This window comes from Ambystoma mexicanum, chromosome 11 (genome assembly GCF_040938575.1).
Source record: "Ambystoma mexicanum isolate Mex_15411 chromosome 11, UKY_AmexF1_1, whole genome shotgun sequence".
In the NCBI taxonomy this organism is placed as follows: Eukaryota; Metazoa; Chordata; class Amphibia; order Caudata; family Ambystomatidae; genus Ambystoma; species Ambystoma mexicanum.
In genome coordinates, this window is record NC_090934.1 from 1347026361 (window position 1) to 1347047594 (window position 21234).

At 47.9% G+C, this 21234-nt stretch overlaps 1 protein-coding gene across 6 annotated transcripts in view; it reads right to left on the reverse strand.

The window, feature by feature from the left end:
• The window catches only part of NEDD4 (NEDD4 E3 ubiquitin protein ligase), a 2630465-nt gene that overhangs the window by 787505 nt on the left and 1821726 nt on the right, over positions 1-21234 (reverse strand). For all 6 annotated transcript variants that reach the window (XM_069624887.1, XM_069624886.1, XM_069624885.1 and 3 more), the window contains one exon: positions 725-954. In XM_069624887.1, coding sequence (XP_069480988.1) covers positions 725-954 — 230 coding nt within the window. The remainder of the gene's footprint in view (positions 1-724; positions 955-21234) is intronic.

The window sequence follows — 21234 nt, forward strand, 5'->3', positions numbered from 1 at the left end:
TCTATTTTCCTTGATGAGACATCATTAATATTGCTTTCATATTGGCATTCACATTTTTAGTTCTCTTGCAGGTATAGGCATACTGCAACGATAAGTAATTTGAGTGCATGGACAGTATTATGTTGCTTAATCGAACAGTACATTGTTTATGTGTCCATTTAACGAGGCAGGTACCCATAAGCAAAAGGTTGGAGGTAAGCTATCTTGGTCTGGGCCTTATCACTTACAAGCTCAAGCTCAGGAAGTGTGAACTAGAAACCCATATCCACTTATATACCCTAAATAAGGTAACCCTCATCAGTGAAAGGTCGATCTCGCCACAACCATCTTTGAGCAAATCTGGACGAAGTTCGGCAGCCGCAAACTACTCCCAAACTGTGCCCTTCTGGACAAATGGTAGATATTCGTAAAAATAAAAAAATATTATCAAGTGAAAAAGTAAGAATAAAAATGCTTAAGAAAGAAAGGTAATTTAGAATAGCCATAATTATAAAAACAAGTACCTCCACGTGGAGCTAAGTGGGTAAAAATGGTGTAGGGAGCCACAAATTAGCAAGAATATAAAATTGTCTGAAAGCTAATTTGTGCTTATAAAGTTGACTTCACATTCTTCAGGCTCTTCAAGGTATGCATTTGAGCAAGACAAGAGTAATACAAATAATTTAAATCAGAAAATATTTAATTGGGCAAACATGTTATACTTTTCCTCAGTCATATTACTCACGTGGCTGAGTATTCAAACAATCCATAATAAGGGTTGAACATTTCTTTGGAGATTAGGAAGAACCACTCTCTAGCCACGCCACCATAATCCAGACCTTTTTCACTGTCAAATTCAATCCACAACCTGGCTTTGAGGATGTCTGCTCTTTTGACAGCTATGATTCGTCTGTAGGAATCTTCAAGAAGTGCAGTGCGGCGCAATTTCATTTCAAATCTATTTGGAATATCGTTCTGGAAAAAAAGAAACACATGAACATGTAGACATTGGTTTTAAAGCATTCATTTAAAAACAAAAGCACCCAATAAACCAAATTGAATTGATAAGCATTACTGAGAAGAAAAAACATTCCAGAGACTAGAAAAAAGTCTAAATTGTGCAATGTAAAAATACCTTAAAAAAGCAATATAAATCAAACAGAGAAATAAACTGTGTATTTGACATGGTGATATACATGATCTTCAAATGACTCACATGGGTTACCTTCTTTCATAGTCACGTTTTTATTGCAATGTTTCATTACCATGCAGCCAAGGACACCATTTCCAAATAACTTCCCTTACAATAGAAGCAACCTGTGCATTTTTCTCAGGTCGTTTCAGAACACAAACTGTTCCGTGAATATCTCTGTATTAAGCCCATGTCTGAATTATTTAGTTTCTCAGATACTTAGTCACCAACCAAACTCCGTCTGCACATCCAAATTCACAAACCAATTCTTTCCAGTCTCACTTCTTCTCAAGTTTTAAGATTTTCCATTCTAGAGGTTATTCAGGGATGCATTGCCACTCATACTCTATTCTTCAGAGTTCTCAATCAGTTTCTAGAGGCTTCCAAGATTCTGACTGGGAGATTTTAGGAGCTTTTCAGGCTTCTCAACACCTTTTTGGATGCTAAATACCTCCCACCGCAGGAGGTTGATGACTACTGCCTCGGTGGAAACAGCTTACTCAGTATTAGGGAGCTCATTTTCATGCTTCATCCCTTCTCCTAGTGAGACCACCCAGCGCTTCTTGCTGGACTTCTGGACCTTTTTCTTTCAATCCTGAATGAGTGGAACCTTTTTCCACTCATTAATTCTTGTGGGCTTTGTCTTTTAGAGCTCTATTCTTTGCATTCTACCTGTACTATGGAGTGTGTCTGCTTCATAGCTCTTAAAGGCATCTCTGTTTTTGCTACCGCGCACACAGCTCCTTACTGGCAGTGTTGCTGGGGACCCTTCGGGTCCTCCTTTAAGATTCTTTTTCTATATTCTCAAGTAAAAAAGGACAGAGAGAGAGAGATTACCTTACCGTAATGTTCTTTCTATGGATTCATCTCCCGCCAATTCCTCATCTTGATAGATAGCCCTCTACAACTCTGCTGCTCGGAAGCTTTTTCCACAGGGGGTGTAGTGGACATCGACTCGGCCGTCGATCATCGATTTGTCTTGCGCAGTGGTCGATCGTTAGCTCTGGAGGTGATGTCAGTCGTCATACATATACCACGTCACTACACCCCATGCCTCAGTTCCTCCCTAATTTTCTCAGCTGAAACGTTGCATAGGAAAACGGAAGGAGGCTAACCAGCCTTAAATTTGGCAACTATGGAATAGAAACCAGAGGTTAAAAACAAAAACATTCCAATTAGAAAAACATTATCTTTTTTTACATTTTTTTTTATTTGAACAACTGAGATGAGCACCCCAAAGCAATTGCCAACGTACTACATGGAATCAGAAGCGAAAGGCCACAACACTTTCTGAAGGGGACGGCTGGGTCGGGGTGATGAGGAATCTGCGGGAGAAGAATACATAGAAAGGATATTACGGTAGGATAATTTCTCCATCAATGGATTGCTTTTCTCCCGCAGATTCCTCATCTTGATAGACTCCCCGAGCAGTAAGGCAAAGAAGGAGGGCAGAAAGGATCACACAAGCAGGTTCTGCAGAACCGCTCTGCCAAAACGTGCATAAGCCCTGCGTGCAACGATCGGAGCATAATGCTTTGTGAAAGTATGTCAAGAGGACCACGTGGCAGCACAGCAAATAAACAGGGACCGCCCCCCCCCACCCCTCTGAAGGGGCTTGGAAGCAGAAACTCCCCTATTGGAATGGGCTCTGATACTCGGTGGGACTTCTTTTCCCACCGACTGATAGGACTCAGCGATGCATGTAGTGATCCAGTGCGAGATGGTCTGATTGGTAATCGCAAGACGTTTGCGTGAAAGAGAATGGGCAACGAACAGCTAGTCCATCTTCCTGAACTCCGCTGTGCGGGCAACATAAAAGCCGAGGGCTCTCTTAGGATCGAGATGATAACACCGCTCTTCTTCTTTAGAAGGGTGGGGAGGGAGGGAAGAACACTGGCAAGTCAATAGATTGCAAAAGATGAACAACCTTTGAAAGGAACCCTGGTCGGACCTTAAGAGAAACCTTCTCTCTGAAGAAACGCAAAAAGGGAGGCTTGCAGCATAAGGCCTGCAGCTCACTAATTCTCCTGGCTGACGTGACGGCAATCAAAAAGGCTGTGTTAAGGGACAGCAACCTAAGTGAAAAAGAATGCATAGACTCAAACAGAGCAGCCATCAGAAAGGTGAGAACCAAGTTAAGGTCCCAATTCTGAACAACAAAGGGAGTTGGCAGGAATTTGTTGAGCAGGCCTTTCAGGAATTGGGCCATGACCAGTATGGTAAAAAAAGGAACCTTGATCTGCGGACCTTTTAAAAACAGAAAGGGCCGTCAAATACCCCTTGACTGTTGCAACCTGAAGGCATAAAGAGGCTAGTGACAGCAGGAACCCCATCACTGTTGTGGTTGTGGTAGGGCAAGAGATGGGGTCAACCTTGCGCTCCCTGCACCATGCCTCAAATCTTCTCCACCTGCACGCACACAGAGATCTCGCTGATTGTCTGTGTGCAGCCAGCAACACTTCAAGAACTTCCTCGGAGAGGTCCCAGTCATACGTCATCCGCTGAAGAGCCACGCATGTAGGTTGAGGGGATCCGGGGTGGGTGTAGTATCCGACCGTCCAACTGGGTGAGGAAATCCGGCTGCCGACACAGCCGGTAAGACGGGCAGATCTAAGAGGTCGGAGTACCACGTCCTCCTCGCTTATCTGCTGCAATCAAGATCATGGTCGCTCTAAACCTCTTCAACCTCCTGTGAATCCACAGAATGACGGGGATCAGAGGGAACGCATAATGGAGAGGGAGGGTCCAATCCACCAGAAACGCATCCCCAGTGCACCTTTCTGTGGGAATTGCCTTGAGCAAAACTGTTTGCACTTTCTGTTGGCTTCTGTGGCAAACAGATCCAATGCTGGGCTACCCCGGAGAGCAAAGATCTCCTCCAGGACTTCTTGGCACACTTCCCACTCGTGTGAGACCATGCTCTGCATGCTCAGAGCATTCGCCAAACTGTTCTCTGTCCCCACCAAATGAACGCAGAAACTAAGATTTGATTCTCTAGCAACCAGAACCACAGTTGCATCGCTTCTGTGCAGAGGGGATGGGTATGCACTCCACAATGCTTGTTTAAGTAGTGCATGGCCACTGTGTTGTCCGTCAGAATCAGGACATGCTTCACCTTGAGCAATGGGGCGAAAACCTTCAGAGCTAGCCTGATGGCTCGCAACTCCAGCCTATTGATATGGCACTTTTCTACCGACGCAGTCCAGGAGGTCGTTCACCTGCAAGGCCGTGCAGTGAGCGCCCCAACCCTTCAGGGACGCATCCGTGACGACTCAGGCCTGAGGCCAAGGAGGCCAGAAGGGTTCTTCCACCATCAGAGTTTGGCACGTGTCCCACCAGCCGAGTCCCCAGACTACCTGGCTGGACATCTTCAGAGGATCTGAGAGAGCTCCCAGAAATTGAGACAACTGGTCCCGTAGGAGCCACTGAAGGGATATCATGTGCAGTCTGGCCTCTGGCACCATGAGGCCCAAAAGGTGGAAAAGGAACCTGTTGGTAAGGTGGCGTGGTTCCGGAAGAACTGTACCATTTGCTGTATATTGTCATCTCTCTCCTAGGGAGGGAAGGCCTTCCCTGTCAGAGTGTCTAGGATGGCCCAGATTTATTGGAGCCTTTGGACCGGTGTCAGGGAGAAGTCCAGCCTGTCCAGTAGCAGACAGGTGTGGTCTAGTTGAGTCAAAACCTGCTCTGCTGGCTTCCCCCGGATCAGTCAGTCGTAAAGGTACGGGAATACGTGGACCCCCGTATCAGCCAGTCGTACAGGTACAGGAATACGTGGACTCTGGATCTCTTGAGGTGAGCTGCGATTACTGCCATTAGCTTGGTGAAGACACTTTGTAGCCAAGGTCAACCCATAGGGTAGCACTTTTGTCCCCAATGAGGAACCGCAGGAATTTCCTGTGCTTCTGATGTACGGGCACATGGAAGTAGGCATCCTGCATGTCTATGGATACCAGCCAGTCCTGAAGCTCGAGAGCATGGAGAATTTCTCCCATCGTCATCTTTCTTAATTTGTCTTTTGTCAGGAACATGTTTAGAACCCTGAGGTGCAGAATGGGACGGAGACCTCCTTTTTTTGGGTACCACGAAATACCAGGAGTACCAGCCGACCGTCTCTGATCGGGAGGCACCTCTTCCAAGGCAGCCTTCCGCAACAGAGCACTCAGTTCTTCCTGGAGCTCCTTTCCTGGTTGGATCAGTGAAGACGGGGGTCTGTCTGGAGGTTTTCTCAAAAAAGGGAGACAATATCTTCACCGAATTAACTGCAAGGCCGAGGCATCAGAAGTTATCTTCTGCCACTGGGACCAATGCCCTGCCAAACGTCCACCAACCGGTATGTCGTGGGAGGGAAATTCAAAGTGACTTTGAAGGCGCTGTCGCCCCCGCCGCAGCTGCTGTCCCTTAGAAGCTCCTCTGCCCCTTCCGGGAAGCGAGAAACACCTCTGCCCCTGCCTGGCTTGTGGGGGCTGTGACTTTCCTGCCATAAGGCACATAGCACCTATATCCTCTGCCTCTGGAGGCAAAGCTGAAAGCAGGCTTAGCCGGCTGTGCAGTCAGACCCAGCGATCTAGCAGCAATTTTTGACTCCTTGAATTTCTCCAAAGAGTCATCAGCCTTCTGTCCAAAAAGCATCTCCCCCTCAAAAGGTATGTCACGAAGGTGGCTTTGTACCTTGGGGGAGAAGCCGGAAGTTTTCAAATAGGCCTGCCTTCTCATAATTACTGCCAACACCATGGAGCGGCTAACACCGTCAGCAATATCCAGGCCTGTTTGGAAGGACTAATTGGCAGTTTCCATGCCATCCTCCACCAGCTGTATAAATCCGTCCCGCATATGACCTTCCAGGACGTATTCTGCTGTATGCTCTACTGCCTTCCACAAACCATAAGAAAACTTTGCGAAACCGCAAGAAGCTACGTTTGTGGCCTTAAGAGCCATGCTGCTGGAGGTAAACACCTTTTTGCCCAAAGCATCAATCCTTTTCCCTTCCCTGTCTGTAGGGAGATTCAACGTGGATGCAGAGGGGCTGGTCTGCTGCCTTGGACTGCTGGTAGGGGGTGGGAGCTGCACCAACAGCTGCCTGCTGACTAAATATGTCAAGCATTTCTTTTTTAAACAAATCCCACTCTTCCTGAGTGGTCGGTCCCTTAAAAGGCTTACCTTGCTCCCAGGAAGAATCAGATTCCCGCTGATGGTGGCGTTGCTCCTTCCGTGAGGAAGAGAATGATGGATGGCATCTGGAATGGGACCTCTTTTTCGTTTTCTTGCAGTGCTGGCTCTCGTCAGGACGAATGAGATTCTCAGTCTCGGCCTCAGATGACGGATGAGAGACTGGGCTGGAGACTTCGGTGACAGTCGGGCCAGGGCCAGCTTACCGGCTCTGTCTCACAGGGTTGCATCTTGGTGCACGATGCGCAGGGCTCTGTGTCATGAGTGGAACCCAGACACCACAAACAGACATCATGTGGGTCCGTCACTGACATTTTGGCCTCGCAATCCGAGCACCGCCTGAAACCAGAGATCCGAAGAGAAGACATCGTTGAGATGAATAAAAAAACATTTACTGAAATACGACGAGTAAAACTCCAGCAAGGTTGCGATGCAGCATGTCAGCGTGTGGAAAAAAGGAACTGAGGCATGGGGCTTAGTGACATGGTATATGTATGGTGCATGAAGTCACTTCCGGAGCTGACGATAGACCACTGTGCAAGTTGGACCGATGATTGACAGCCGGGTCGAGGTCCTCTACGCCCCCTGTGGAAAATGTTTCCGAGCAGCAGAGCTGTGAAGGGTTATCTATTAAGATGGAGGAATCTGCGGGAGAAAAGCAATCCATTGAAATACTTAGCATCTCTCCCAAAACTATAGCCTAAGAGATTGGCACACACCATCTTCAGTGGAGTACCAAAGGGACACCTAGTATCCCTGTTCTCTCTGCTCCTGTGACTTTTTACTCACATAGACAATCACCCACTGCCTAGGCTCCAGAGTGTCTGGACAGGTAGGAAGTGGTGGAGGAGTTTTCCACCATCCTGTCCTTTGTCAGCAAGAGTGCCTGAATCGGGCCCGATCCAAAGGGGGTCTGGCTGTTGTGAGAAACCAAAGGGCGTCTCCCCCACTGGTCCTCGAGGACATGGCCATCGCTTTTGGATCCAGTTCCTGAGGGTGGCCCGGTGTGGGAGAATCACCTGGGTGAAGGGTCCTTGGGAGTAGGGGTGAGGAAGCCAATGGTGAGAAGCGGTAATCCCCCTTTTTTGTACATCTAACCCATCCTATTTTTTAGGATTCTCCGATGTCCCAACCCCCCACCCCCTTTCTGCACAAACACTGGGCTTAGTAAGAGGGGGACAGAGTAACAAGTCTACCTCTTATATATCGCACTGGGCATGTCCCGTTAATCGGGTCTGGCAAAGTCAGGCACTTGACTAAGTGCATACACTTGATACCAATTAGCTCTCCTAACACAGTTAAAAGGCAGAACCTAGAGACCCATTTTGAGCAAGGTGGAACACGAGCAGAACTTTCGGGGTGAAGGCGAACCTACTGGAGCAGAGCGACGGACCAAGTGACGAGAGCCCCACGAGTTACCCACAGGAGATTGTCGTCTCTAAAGGCACGTGGAGAAGGCAATATCCCAAAGCAGAAGGCTGCATTGTGTTTCAAGGACACAAGCGACCCTTACGGGTGAACGGCACAGTTGGGGAGGAGAGGCCAAGCCTGTGGTACTAACCTTGACTCGTGAATTGGAAACTGCAAAAAGAAGAGAGAAAGGCACACAGCCGGTGAGTTGGCAAGCGACCTGAGACACCGTTGTGTGTTAAAGAAAGATTGAAGTGGCAACATTATAAGCAAGTGAAGGCGGCATACGTATAGATGACACGCAAAGAAAGGCAGAGCTATGAATAAACTTTGAAGTAAAGACAGCTGGGGAATCAGCAATACTGAGTAACGGAGTGGTCTGGGAAAGGAAGTAGCCTACTTGAATGTCTCTGTGAACGGTGCATTGTTTGTAGCAATAAAGTGAATGAACTGTAAAGGTGAAGTGATCAAAATTAACCCTGAGGGAAGGGGATAGTAAAAAGCTGAACATTACACTGAGTTTAAATGGTCCTGTGGAGGTCTGTAAAGGAAGCCACGCACATTCGAACGTCTTCGACATTCGAAAGCGGTCTGAGGCCAACTGAGGGAGACTCGAAGTGTAATACGCTTGGGGAAGGGAGCCCCTTTCAAGTATTGTTGAACTTTTGTTGCGAAAGGTCTGTGCCTGGCAGAAGGGGACCAGCGTGAACATTTTGTTGAAACATTGTATGAAAAGTTGGAAAGAAAGACTTTAACGTGGAAGGCTAGGCGGGCCTCAATCCACGTCTTGAACTGTTTTGTGTTCAAAACCTGAGCCAGAGTGTGTCATCCTGCCTACGGGGACCGCCTTACTCTGTGCTGTCCAATATGGGGAGGAGAGCTGATTTAGTTACATTTATTCTTTATACCTGAACACCGATTTTCCTTTCTATACATGCCTCCTTTATACACTTTTTTGTAGAAGAGAAAGTGGAATCCAGTGCAGTGGACAATCGCATCCAGGAACATACTCACTGGGGTGCTAGGATCACCACAAGTGTAAGAAAACAAATAGGACCAAAAGGAAACAAGAAGCCAAAGAAGAAAGGCTAGAAAGTGGTACATTTAAAGACTGGAGGGGGTTTATCTGTACTACTGCTCTCTATATGGCAGAGTCAAAGTACAGAGCAACCCAAACAAGATTCTCTATTGTTGGTAGCAATGGACGAGCAATCAAGGCTTAGCTCTCAGGAGGTGATGTGGGCTGGTTCTTAAGTACAGTGTAGTCCCCCACCACCCACAAAAGAATGCCCACAAACTATGCTAGTGAAAACATTGTCTTTATATAAATAGGCTCAAGTTATGTACACGATCACAATAACACACTTTGTGCTTAAGTTAATCTAAAATGGTACATATTTACAGTTTCGATGTAGTACCACAATTACTCTTGGATTCCATTAAAATGCATCATCTGTACTCAGTTCAAATGTCATACAAATCAGTTAATAAGGTGAACCAACAATAGACATAGGAGGAAGGCAGGTTGGTTAAAACAGTAGGCAGAATACTGGCCCAGTTACCTAGGCACAGTTCTGTATGAGGATACCCCCCCACCTTGGCAACCTGTAAAAAGGATATACCACAAGCCCAGTCCATACATGTCTAACAGAGCCTTATCTCCTTCTATAAAAGTTCTACCACCCCAAAGTACCTGGTTTAGCAGAGTTAGACGTCATATCGTGGACGGATCTTTCTTGAGTGACCCCCTTTAAGCCAGGAGTCACGGATCGTCGAGATCCCACGAAGAAAAGGTGAACAAAGGATTCGATGCAGTGAGGAAACTTCTGACAGGAGATGCTGTGGCTATGAACAAAACAGCTGACTGAAGAAACGCTTCGGAAATACTTCGGTTCGCTAAATTCTTTCAATAACTATGGAATTCTGTTGTTTATTCTGTGAAAACTAATGTCTCTGTTATTCTCATTTGACAGTTTCTGTGAGGAGAGATGCCTGAAGCGTTACCCGCAGTCAGCGGAGCAAACGCGAAGCGAGCGCTCCAGCAGAGGCGGGGCTTAAGTAGCTCCCTCTTCAATAGGTATAGAATGTGCTGTAAATTATCAATGGACGTAGCGGCGGCCATGTTTAGTGTATGAAAACCACTGTAAGCACTATGAGAGCCTATGGGCGCACATGCTATGAATGGTACAAATGTCATTGGTGCAAGGCTTGTACCCACTGTTGACCTACTGACTGATGTGATGTCCCTTGCTTCTCCAGTACGCCTGAATGTTAACTGTGCTCTTTTACTGGGATCGTGACAGGCACAGCAGCTTTCAGATTGGCGAAGGGCAGCAGCAGCAATTATTCTTCTTCCAGTGGGCTTCAAGGTTAAGCATCAAGTATCAACTTCAGTTTCTGAATGATTTCCATCAGTGAGAGGTCCCCAGATATTTTGTTTGGTCTCTCATTCACTCTGTTGGGTCACACTCAGGCAACCAATCATCCAGAAGGGCATTCGTACAGACAGGCAGCCAATACGGCTCACAGTGCATTCAGGCCATTCTCCTCCCTCCAGATACTCACAACAAGGAATGTATATTGGGACAAGCACTATGCCATTCAGCACTCCACACTGCAGTCATCCCAGTTTCGGGCAAGGCTGTCTCAGTCACATACCAGAAACCAGACACCCATAACAAGAAGTGAATAATGGTCACACACTTCATTCATTCAAGTCCCACCCCAAGGTCGTACCCACAACATACTGTCACTGGGAAGGCTCCATATATGTAACTTCCACCCAACAGCCATTCAGGGGTAAGGGACAGAGTCAGGGCTTCCCAGGACTTTGGGAAAACAAGATAACAGGCAACAGAAAGCAAGAGGCCACAGGGGCCATCTTGTCTCCCCCATCAGGAGTCAACTGATTCAAATGGAAGGGCCTGGGTATCCCAAAATGGAGGATACTCAGCGATCCTGTCAAATTCATAATGGAGCTGACATCAGCCCATACCCTGCTATGTGGGCCACACATAGGTGCCCAAAAACATACACTAGGGGTACAGGGTTGTACCCCCACCCATGGGTGCCATAAGGGTATCCCAAGGGTCTGTACAACAAACCAAAAAGAGGAAGAGCTGTACTCCCACATGGACTCCTGGGCAGAAAATAACACAGAACATACACGAAAAAGCACTACAGAACAAGGACAGGGTGGCCTTGTCCCTCCAATGCATTTCCAGCATCACAGTACATTATGCTAGATTCTCTCCTGAAGAACCACGGAAATTATTCCATAGGGAAACACGTATTCAGAGAAGAGAGCTATCTGTGAAATAATTGATTTGGGGAGATATTTGAGAATAGTATCCATGAGGACATTTATTGAAAGTAAAAAGAATCAATGAAGAAAAATATTAGATTTACATATAAAGTCAAAAAAAGATTAAATCAATGAAGATATCCTTGATTTGTGGAAGGTACAATTGACAGAAACAAGATTTGGATTATTGATAATAAATGTGGAAGCAATCAATGAAGATATAATTGATCTGTGGAAAGTACTGATGGACAAAAATAAAAGACAAATTAAAGGAATGAATCTGTAAAACTGAGAAAGCATCAGCGTAAATAATTTCTAAGGAAAACATAAAATATAGTTGGCGCACTGCAACAGGACTCAGAGTGGAGGAAAAACAATTAGGACATATATGCGGGGGGGCACCCTGCTCCCCCAACCAATCCAAAACCCGCCAGCAACCCCCCACCCAATCCCCTTATATTATCCATAATCCAAAACCAACCGAATACATATATAAAATAACTAAAATAATATAAAGGTCCATTATGCAGAAGGTCAATTAGGACCACTATAATTAGGTCAATTAGGACAAAAAGGTCAATTGTGAAAGGTCAATTTGGGTAATATCGGAGGAGGAGGAGGAGGAGGAGACGAGAGGGTGGACATGATGTCCTGGGTTTTAGAGATGAAATGTGAAGCCAGGGCAGCAGAATTATTCTGGCCAGCTCCTTGCTGATTTTAAAGAGTTTGGCGGAGTTGTTAGATTCCGCAGAGACGCAGGCTTGGCTGTGGGCTCTCTTCTTAGTGCGGACAGAGAGCGGGTATTGCCTTTGGAGCAGGCGGTAGGCCAGTTTGTCAGAGGATGCACATGAAGCACGCCATTTCCTCTCTGCCACCCTGCACTTGCGTTTAAGGGTGACGAGGTCAGAGTCAAACCAGGAGTGGCACTTGGCTTTGGGCTTCAAGCGGATCCTGACAGGGGCAAGAACATCAAGAGTATCAGAGATAGAAGAGTGGAGCATGCAAAGGGCTCTGTAAGGATCCAAGTCAACCAGATGAGGAGGAGTGGGAGGGAGAAAGTGGCGGCAAAAGCCTCAACTGACGCATGCTACATGGGTCCGAAAACCGAGAGGGTAGGTGGTAGTGCTGGAGCTGGCTTGGCCTGAGGGGTAGAGATGGAGAGATAGGAGGAAAGAACAAAGTGATCACTCTAGGAGAGAGGAGTGGTGATGGGGATAGAGAGGGGGAGGTCTGAGGAGATCAGAAAATCCAGAGTGTACCCTGCAGAGTGAATCGGGCCAGAGGGGGAGAATAGAAAGAGAGAGAGAGAGAGAGAGAGAGAGAGAGAGAGAGAGAGAGAGAGAGAGAGTCACAGAGGTCCCAATCCGGGAAGATCAAGCTACACCCCCCCACCCACGGAATGGTTGGATGTGGGTGGGGGGGGGGATCTTGTAGCCATCAGGGAGGAGTGTCAAAGCTCGTGACGGAGCTGGCTGTGAACCATGACTCGTGATACCGAGGACATCGAGATCAAGTTCTTTCAGGTGGCGGCAGATGTCAGAGGAGTGTTTGACAGCTGAGCGAGCGTGGCAATATGGAGAAGGTTGCCAACCTTGAAAGACTTCTGGGAAGAGGTACAGATCAAATGTATGCCCCGTGGAGGTGTAGAAGGACCCCAAGGGGGGGCAGAAGCCGAAGGAGGAGAGGGCAGGGTAGCCAAGGAGGAGACAGAGGGGGGGGGGGCAAGGAAGCCGAAGTAGGGCGAGAAGGGACAGCAGGAGAAGAAAGGAAATTGATGAGGCGCGGGAAGCGTTTATCAAAGAGGGGAAGGTTGGCCTGAGGGCCTTGGACCAAGACGGTGCCATTCAAGTAAACATTAATGATGACCTTCGAGGAGTGGAAGGGGGCTAGGAGGGCCTCCCACTGGGTGCCACCATTAGTGGGAGAAGAAGAGAAAGAAGAGAGCACAGAGAGTGTTAGGGAGAATTCTCTTATAAGGCCAATTTCCCAAACCTAGTGAGTCCCACAGCAGCTTTGCTGGATTTTTGGGGTTTGTTTTTTTCTCCTGCTAAGAATGAGACTCTTTTCCTCCCACTCTTAGGCATGATTTGAGGTATGTCTGACTTTTTGTGTGCTTATGGGCTGGGCTATGGGGTCTTTTACTCCATAGGGTATCATCTGTTTTTGTGTATGTGTTACACAGCACCCTCAGTGCAGTAACACAGGGGTGTCATAGTGACCCCCAAACACAGACTCCATACCCTGGGACTGACTACTGTCTCCCAGGGCAGGTAAGTCACCATTGGCTTTACTAGTCCTAAATTGTGAACAAAGCAGTACAAACCATCATATTGTGCAAGTAATGGAAGGAGTTAATTCGATTGCCCCTGGGTCTGTTTCCCAAGGGGGCTCCGTCCAGTCCCCCCTTGTCGAGTTTCTGGCTGGTGGCAGTGGTTACCACGCAAAATATTCCACCGGAATATTTCCTATGGGATTTTCCCACCGATTTTAAATGCACCACTTTTTGGTGCAATGTTAAAGATACCGCGGTTTATTTAATATTAAATCACCGGTTGGGTCTTTTTGCCAGAACTCTTTTCTAAAATGGGGTTCGTGTCCGTCTCTGTAACTCCAACCAAGGTCGGGCTCTTTGTTCCACTTTTTGGCGGGCTTCTCCACAGAAGCCCTCCAACTGGTGCCACTCTGCCTGGGTTGAACAGGGTGTGTGGGCGGCAGAATTGGCACCTTGGACTGCGTTGCCTTAGCAACTCAAGTCGCACTCTGCTCTGATTGGCCAGTGGTGAGCCGCCCGGCTCACCACTTAGCATGTTTGAGTGACAGCTAGGCTGTTGAATGGGGTTTTTTCTGCATAAAAGCAGGGCTTTTGGGACAGGAACTTCGGAAGTCGCCACAGGATCTAAGAAATCCGAAGAGGGAAGAAACTGAGCCACCTGCAACGACGACACCACCGTTGGAGCCCTGCTGCAATGACCTCACCACTTTCCCGACGACAAGAGGAGATCTTCTGCTGGAAGAATCTTTTCCCTCTGAGCTGGTGGGATCAACCAGTTCGCCATTTCGCGTTCCAGGACGTCTCTTGGTCGAATCGTCCGTGCCAAGCACCCCGGCGGCCGGATAGCCAAGTTTCACCACTGTGACAGCGAATACCAGGAACGCACCTTTTAACCGACGAACTCAGCGGCTGGTTTCTTCTCTGGGCAGTGCAACGACTCCAAGTTTCCTCCTCGACGAGATCCTCTCTTCCCCTGGTCGAAACCACGAACTGCACCCACTGCCAGGAACAACTGCCACCGCTGGAGCTTCCTCACTCTTTAAGGTACTGTGTTCTGTCTGGCCTCCCTTTCTTCGGATTGCTAAAGGTGACCCTTAAATCCTTGGCTTTCCAACTGGGTTGGCCCCCACACCTTCTAACTTTGTCTTTTGAATCACCCCAACCTCTTTTGAACATTCCTAAAAAGACTTGCATTGCTAAACCGTGTGATCTTGGGCACATTTCGCCTTGCTCCATTCAAAGTGGGCCTGGCCTATGAACTTTGGCTCTACAGTATAGCCTGCCTTCAGTAACTTGATTTTGTCTCTTAAAAGTGTTGGGAACTGTTTTATTTTTATGACCTGCCTTTTTCTCTCCCTTTAGCCTAATTATTGGAGTGCCATCTAAGTTACGCGCTCACCTCTGTTTTGGCAAAAAGTGGTGTTTTAACTTAGACTTGTCTAGTAATTGCTAAAGGAGGTGTAAATACGTTCCTGATTGTGTTGGAACTTGCTTTTGATTCATAGTGCTAGTGTATTTGCTAAAGACACTATAAATAAATGATTATATACTTTTGATAAACAAGCTCTGGTCAGTGTTTACTTGTTCTACTGTGTTTTTAGCCCTATTGTGTATCCTCTGTATACTGCCTAACTCTTCTTGAGAGAAGACTGACTGATCAGCCACAGCTACCAGGTAAATCTGGGTGGTACAGACTGCTACCAATTGGGTTTACTGCTTACTCCTGTAGTCTTACTCTTTTTGCAGTGTTCCCTAAGGGAACTGCACAGGATTCTGTCTAACAGATCATTTGAAGAGGCCATAGATCTGGTGAGGGAACGACAAAGAGGAATTCTGTGAGGGTCTGTCTGGAGAAAGCACTGGTATAGCTGCCACCGATAGGGAGGACTGGGTTGGAGACCAGGATATCCTTTTTGAACTTCTTCCTAACAGACTTAGTGAGAAGAGCAGGATAGTCGATAAACAAGCAGTTTGAAAAGAGTAGGTGGAGGAAGAGGAGAGAGAAAGAGGGGTGGACGGGAAAGGTGGTGGGGGGATTTGAGACACTAGGGGAGGACATAAGGAGGGGTGCAAGCAGACCAGACAGAAAGGGACAAGACAATAGTGGATGATTGACTAAGTAGACAACAGCTCAGATGGAAGAGCAGGCAGAAAACAAGGCAGTCAGGTAAGCAAATCAGGTTACCAGGGCATCAGTAACAGAGCAGTCATTAAAAAAATAACCTAGAGGAGAGTGCCACACAGCAGAACACAGACTAATATACAAAAGAACAAGGCACTCGACAAATGTAAACCTAAAAGAAGGAAGAATGCAGCAGAACACAAAGCAATACAATCCAAAACAGGGCAGTCAATGAGGATGACCAAATCCGGAGCAATTAGGATCATGTATTTCCCAAACTTCCCCAACCTCCTGATGACTTGAGGAATGACTAGGACTGGAGGAAACGCGTACAGGTGTGGAAACTCCCAGTCCACTACGAACGCGTCCCCTAGACCTCCTCTTGGGAGGAATTCCCTGGAGCAAAACAGCTCCCAATTCCAGTTGACTCTGAATGCAAACAGATCTACCTAAGGGGTTCCCCAATGGGTGACGTTCTCTTGAAGGACTTCCTGAGCTAGTTCCCCCTCATGAAAGACTGTGCTCTGCCTGCCCAGAGCATCCGCTGCCGTGTCCTCTCCGGATAGGTCAACTGCCCTAGAGAGATTAATTCTTGAATTGCCCAGAACCATAGCTGCATTGCCTCTCTGCACAGTGGTAGTGACCCTACACCTCCTCTCTTGTTGAGGTAGTACATGGCCACTGTGTTGTCTGTCATTATCAGGACATTCTTTCCCCGTACAGAGGGCAGAAAGGCCTTCAGCGCTAGTCTGATCTCCCTCGGCTCCAAAAGATTGATGTGTAGTTTGGACTCCGATGGAGACCAACGACCACTGACGGTCAGATCGTTGGCGTGGTATCCCCACCCTGTGAGTGAGGCGTCTGTAACTACGGTTATCTCCAGCCATGGCTGCCAAAAAGGTTCCCCCTTCCGAATGTTGTCCTTGCAGGCCCACCAAAGGAGATCCTGTGCAACCGTGCTCGGAACCTGAAGTAGACCTGACAACTTGCCTTTAAACGGTGACCACTGGGATCTGAGGGCCCAGTGGAGGGATCTCATCCTCAGGTGAACCTCTGACACCAGGAAAATGCAGGATGCCATGAGGCCCAGCAATCTCAAAATGTCAAAGGCCGGAAGACGCTGCGCATTCTGGAATTTGGTGATCATCTGCTGAATGTGTTGAGCCCTCACCGCGTGTGGCAAGGCTTTCCCTGAGGAATCAACAGGACCGCCCCGAAGAACTGAAGCTTTTGGGAAGATATCACGTGGGACTTCTTAAAATTGAGGGAGCAGCCCAGTCTGTGGAGAGAGTGCCAGGTGATTCTCAGATGTTCCAAGATCTGTCCAGGAGAACGGACCCTGGTCAGCCAATTGTCCAGGTAAGGGTAGAAGTGGATCCCCCCCTCTTCCTGAGACTAGCTGCCACCACCGCCATCAACATGGTAAAAACCCTTGGGGCGTAGGTCTGCCCGAATGGCAGAACTCGAAATTGATAATGAGAAGAACCGCCAACAGCGAACCTCTGGTACTTTTTCTGCTTTTGATGGATAGGCACATGAAGGTAACCATCCTGAAGGTCCAATAACACCATCCAACCTTGAAGCTGGAGGGAATGAAGGATCTGAGAAAGGGTAACCATTTTGAACTTGTCCTTCCTGAGGAATTTATTTAAGAATATCAAGTTCAAAATGGGTGTCAATCATCCGCCCTTCTTGGGGATAAAAAAATAAGGCGTGTACCACCCTGTGTGCTTCTCCGTCACAGGTACTGGTTCTATAGCACCTTTCACTAGCGCACACACACAATTTCCTGCAAGAGGAACAGATCCAGAGTTTTTTAAGACTGGCTCCCCGATGGATGATCCCGAGGCCTTCTTAAAAAGGTAAAGCAGTAAGTCAGTCATTCTGTGGTCGATGACAAGACACCACAAAGAGACCCAACGTGGATCGGTTATCGACATCTTAGCTCCACAATCGTTGCATTTCTTGAACCCGGTCTCTGGGGTAGAAACAGAGGAAGAAGCCATAGTGGAGTTTGTGACAAAGGTTCGTGAGAAACCAGATGCGCCGTACTCGAAGCGAAAGCTATTGCGGAAAAAATTAATATCATCGATGACATCAACCTCTAGACGGAGGCCCTCGAAGGGTCATCAAGTTGACCACAACACACAGCGCCCTCTGCCGAATTGTTTTTCCAAAGCAACCGATGCTGGAAGGGGAGATATCTAAAGATGAGGAATACGTGGGAGGACACAATCCATTCAAATTAGGTGTTTGGAAGCTATTGATGGAAACCACATGCCGTGTGCTGCCTGTTCTAGGAGGTGTGCTCTCCATCATGACAGAGATGGGGCTGTGGTGAGAGTGGCTTCTACTACAAGGGTGGTAAAGGATTTCCCCTTCAGAAGGTTTTTCTTTGACCACCACTACAGAGACTGAAAGAGGGCATATTGAGACCACCACTACATCCTCGCACTGACCGCTTGCCTGACACCATTGGCTCAAGAGCTACACCTGCAAGGGGTGCATACGCAGACGGGCATGTGGAATCAGGAATAAGAAAGATGCCATCAACCCCAGAAGCTGCATGGCTGTGCGTACGGTTATCTGGAGACTGGCTACATAATGAGGGATCTGGAAGAACATGTTTTGAATCTTCTCGTTGGAGGGGTAGAAAAGGTTGTCTTCTGTCCAAATTAGTGCTCAAGAAACTGTTTGACTTTTTCTCGTTGATTGGAAATCCTAGATTGAAAAGGAGATCTACAGTCTTTTGGGTGCTCTGCAGACACGTTCCGTACAAGTCTCTGGTTGGGAGTCAGTCATCGAGATAAGGATAGACTGGGATGGACAGCCTGCGCAGGTGAGGAGCTGCTACAACTATAGTACCTTTGTAAACACCCTTGGGGCTGATGCAATGCTGAACGGGAGCACCTTGAACTGATAGTGAGTGTTCTCTTTATTGAACCTGAGGTACTTTCTGTTTTCTGGCAACATTGAAACATGAAAGTATGCATCTTTCATATCCAATGTGGCCATGTAATTCCCCTGTTGCAACAGTGGGATTGCTTCCTGAAGAATTGTCATCCTGCACTTTTGAAGCTTAAAATATTTGTTTTGCAGGACACAGATCTAAAACAGGGCTCATGGTTAGTTCCTTTATGGGTACAGGGAGGTATATTGAATAAATACCCTTGTTTACCTGAAGATGAGGGACAACCTCGATTGCTCCCTTCTCTAGAAGGATTTGGACCTCTTTCAGCAGGATTTGCAGATGCTCTGCCAACAGTCATCTGCTCTTGGGTGGGGTAGCAGGGTGGTTGTAGGAATTCTATGCAGTACCCGTGGGCGACAGTCTTGAGTGCCCACTGATCTGAAGAGATCCCCTCCCATACAAGGGTAAAAGATGTTCGAAGTCCCCCGACAGAGGAGACATGGCAGGGGACGGTACTGCCAAGTCATTTGCTGATTGGGGTAGGGGAGCCTCTGGCTGCACATTTTCTCTCTCTAACTTTCCCATGTCAAAATCCACGCTGTTGTGGGGACTGGAAGCCGCTGGAGGTACCTTGACCGGAAACCAAGGGGCTCCTCCTGACCCGTACTGACCCTGGGAGGAACATCATAAAGACTGCCGGCAAAAGGACCGGTGGGTATTAAATGCCCCTCGCTGGACAAAGGGTTTGGCCGATATCTGTTTAAGTGATTTGAGCGTCTCATGCTCTTTTTTGTGGTTTCCAGGGCCTCATCAACTGCCTTACCAAAAAGAGCAGTATCTTCCACTGATTTATTGATGAGGGAAGCCTGAGTCTCTGGCTTAAATCCTGAAGCTTTCAACCAGACGTGGTGCTTCAGAAGAGTCCCTTGTGCGAGGATGCGTCCTGCTGTTTCAGCCAAATCCAGAGTGTTTTTCAGGATATTTTGTGTGACTTGGCGCCCTTCAGCGACCACAGCTACGAGTTGGGTGTGGGCTGGTTCCAGGACGTGCTGAAGGCCCTGCTGTACGAGTCCCCGTTGTACATCACTATAGCTCACAAGGAGCATGGTGTTATTGGTGATTCGGGTACAAAAAGCAGCAGGGGTGGTGACAAGTTTGCTGAGAGCGTACAGCTTTTTGCAATCCTTGTCTGGCAAAGACGCTATGATAACGGCACTCCTGCTAGTTTCCTGGTGCTTGTAACGACCAGGGAGTCAGGGACAGCGCATCCTCTGACATACAGAGCGTCTGAGGGCACCGGGAGGAACATCTTTTCTACTCAAAGGTTATCTGCCCCAGTCAGTGAGTGTGTCAGCAAGGAGGAAGCCAGTCATTTCTTCATCGAGTTAAAGAGCGGAATAGCCTGGCTGACCGGGACCTTCTCCTTAAGGATATCCTCCACAAAGTCTGACACAGGTACGGCTTCTTGGGTGACTACTTTAAAATGGTCAGCCGCCTTCTTGAGAAGGTTATTAAGAAGCATCTGGTCGTCAATGGGTGACAAGTTTCTGGGTTCAACAATGGGAGGAGTGTCCAAAATTGGGTCAGGGTCATGGGAAGGGGTAGTGCGCCAAATGCCCCGATCATCAGCGGGGTCCCAGTCTGGATCTTGAGAGACGGGTTCTGAGATGCCAGACCTGGTTCAGGGACATAGTAGATGTCCTGGTCGCGGTCATCCGGGCCGTCCAGGAACACATCTACAGGAGGTGCCTGTGGACATTGTCCCTTCAGGGATGCAAATTATGCACCTGGTGAAAGGAACTTCTGAGACTTGAGAGGAATAGGACAAGAATCCACAGGCCTATGTCTCGAGGAGATCATCATCAAACTGCCCCGAAAAGCTAATGAACTCTGCCATTTCATCCATACTGACATTTTTCTCTAGTCTGCCCAGAGGAGGTGGAATCATCAGTGGGAGTGAAGGACTGGGAAGCGGGAAGAGGATCCTGCTGCAGGACCTTCAAAAAAGGGGGAGTGACTGTAGAGTACCCCTCAGGTAAAGCAGAGGCCTTTTTAGGATCAGAATCCTGTGAACAGGCTTTAGAGAGATTCGTCCAAAGCTTCTGGCGAGTCTTGGATGAATGGGACCGTTTTGGCGCGTCTTTCGAAGCTACCGCATCGGGCCAAAAATGTAATGGGAGCGCATGCCGAAGAAAACCTCATGCCGTGTGCAGGTGGCGATAGCGGGAGGTTCAGTAGGCCCGTCAAAAGTTTTTATGGGCCTGTGGGCATTGAAGGCCTTCTCGGCGGATCCGGATTGTGAGTTTAGGTGTAGCATGTGGGCCCTTGTCACCGGGGTGTGAACTCCCTATCACACTGCCGGTGGCCTACCTGTTGGGGTTTGAGAATGCGTACGTTCACCATTAAGTTGACAGCTTCCGAAACTAAGCTGTGGCTGCAGACAGACTCCTCGTCCAAGGCAACGGCACCGGTGGGAGAGTGACTCTTGCCGTGCATAGTGTAGACTGCGCCGATCTTTTAAGGTTTTGGGCTGAAAAAGTTTGCAGGCCTTGCAACGCTGCTCCTCGTGATCATGAGGGAGGCACTGATTGCACTGCCGATGGGTATCTTTCCAGGGAAATTTGCTGTTGCAAGACAGGCAGAATTTAGAGGGTGTTCGCTCCATAACAGAGAGAAATGGCAGCCTGACAGAAGGAAAAGAGGCATTCTCAGCAGAAAATCAGTAATAAGCAGGGCCCCACTCTCCCTATTCTTAGGCCCCGAGGAAATCAGTCACAGAGTCGTCGGTAGAAGAACCGTTGGTGAGTCAGGATCAGTTGTCGAGTAGCCGTCAAAGCAGCCATCAAGAAAATTAAGCGCGAACCACTTAAAAGTA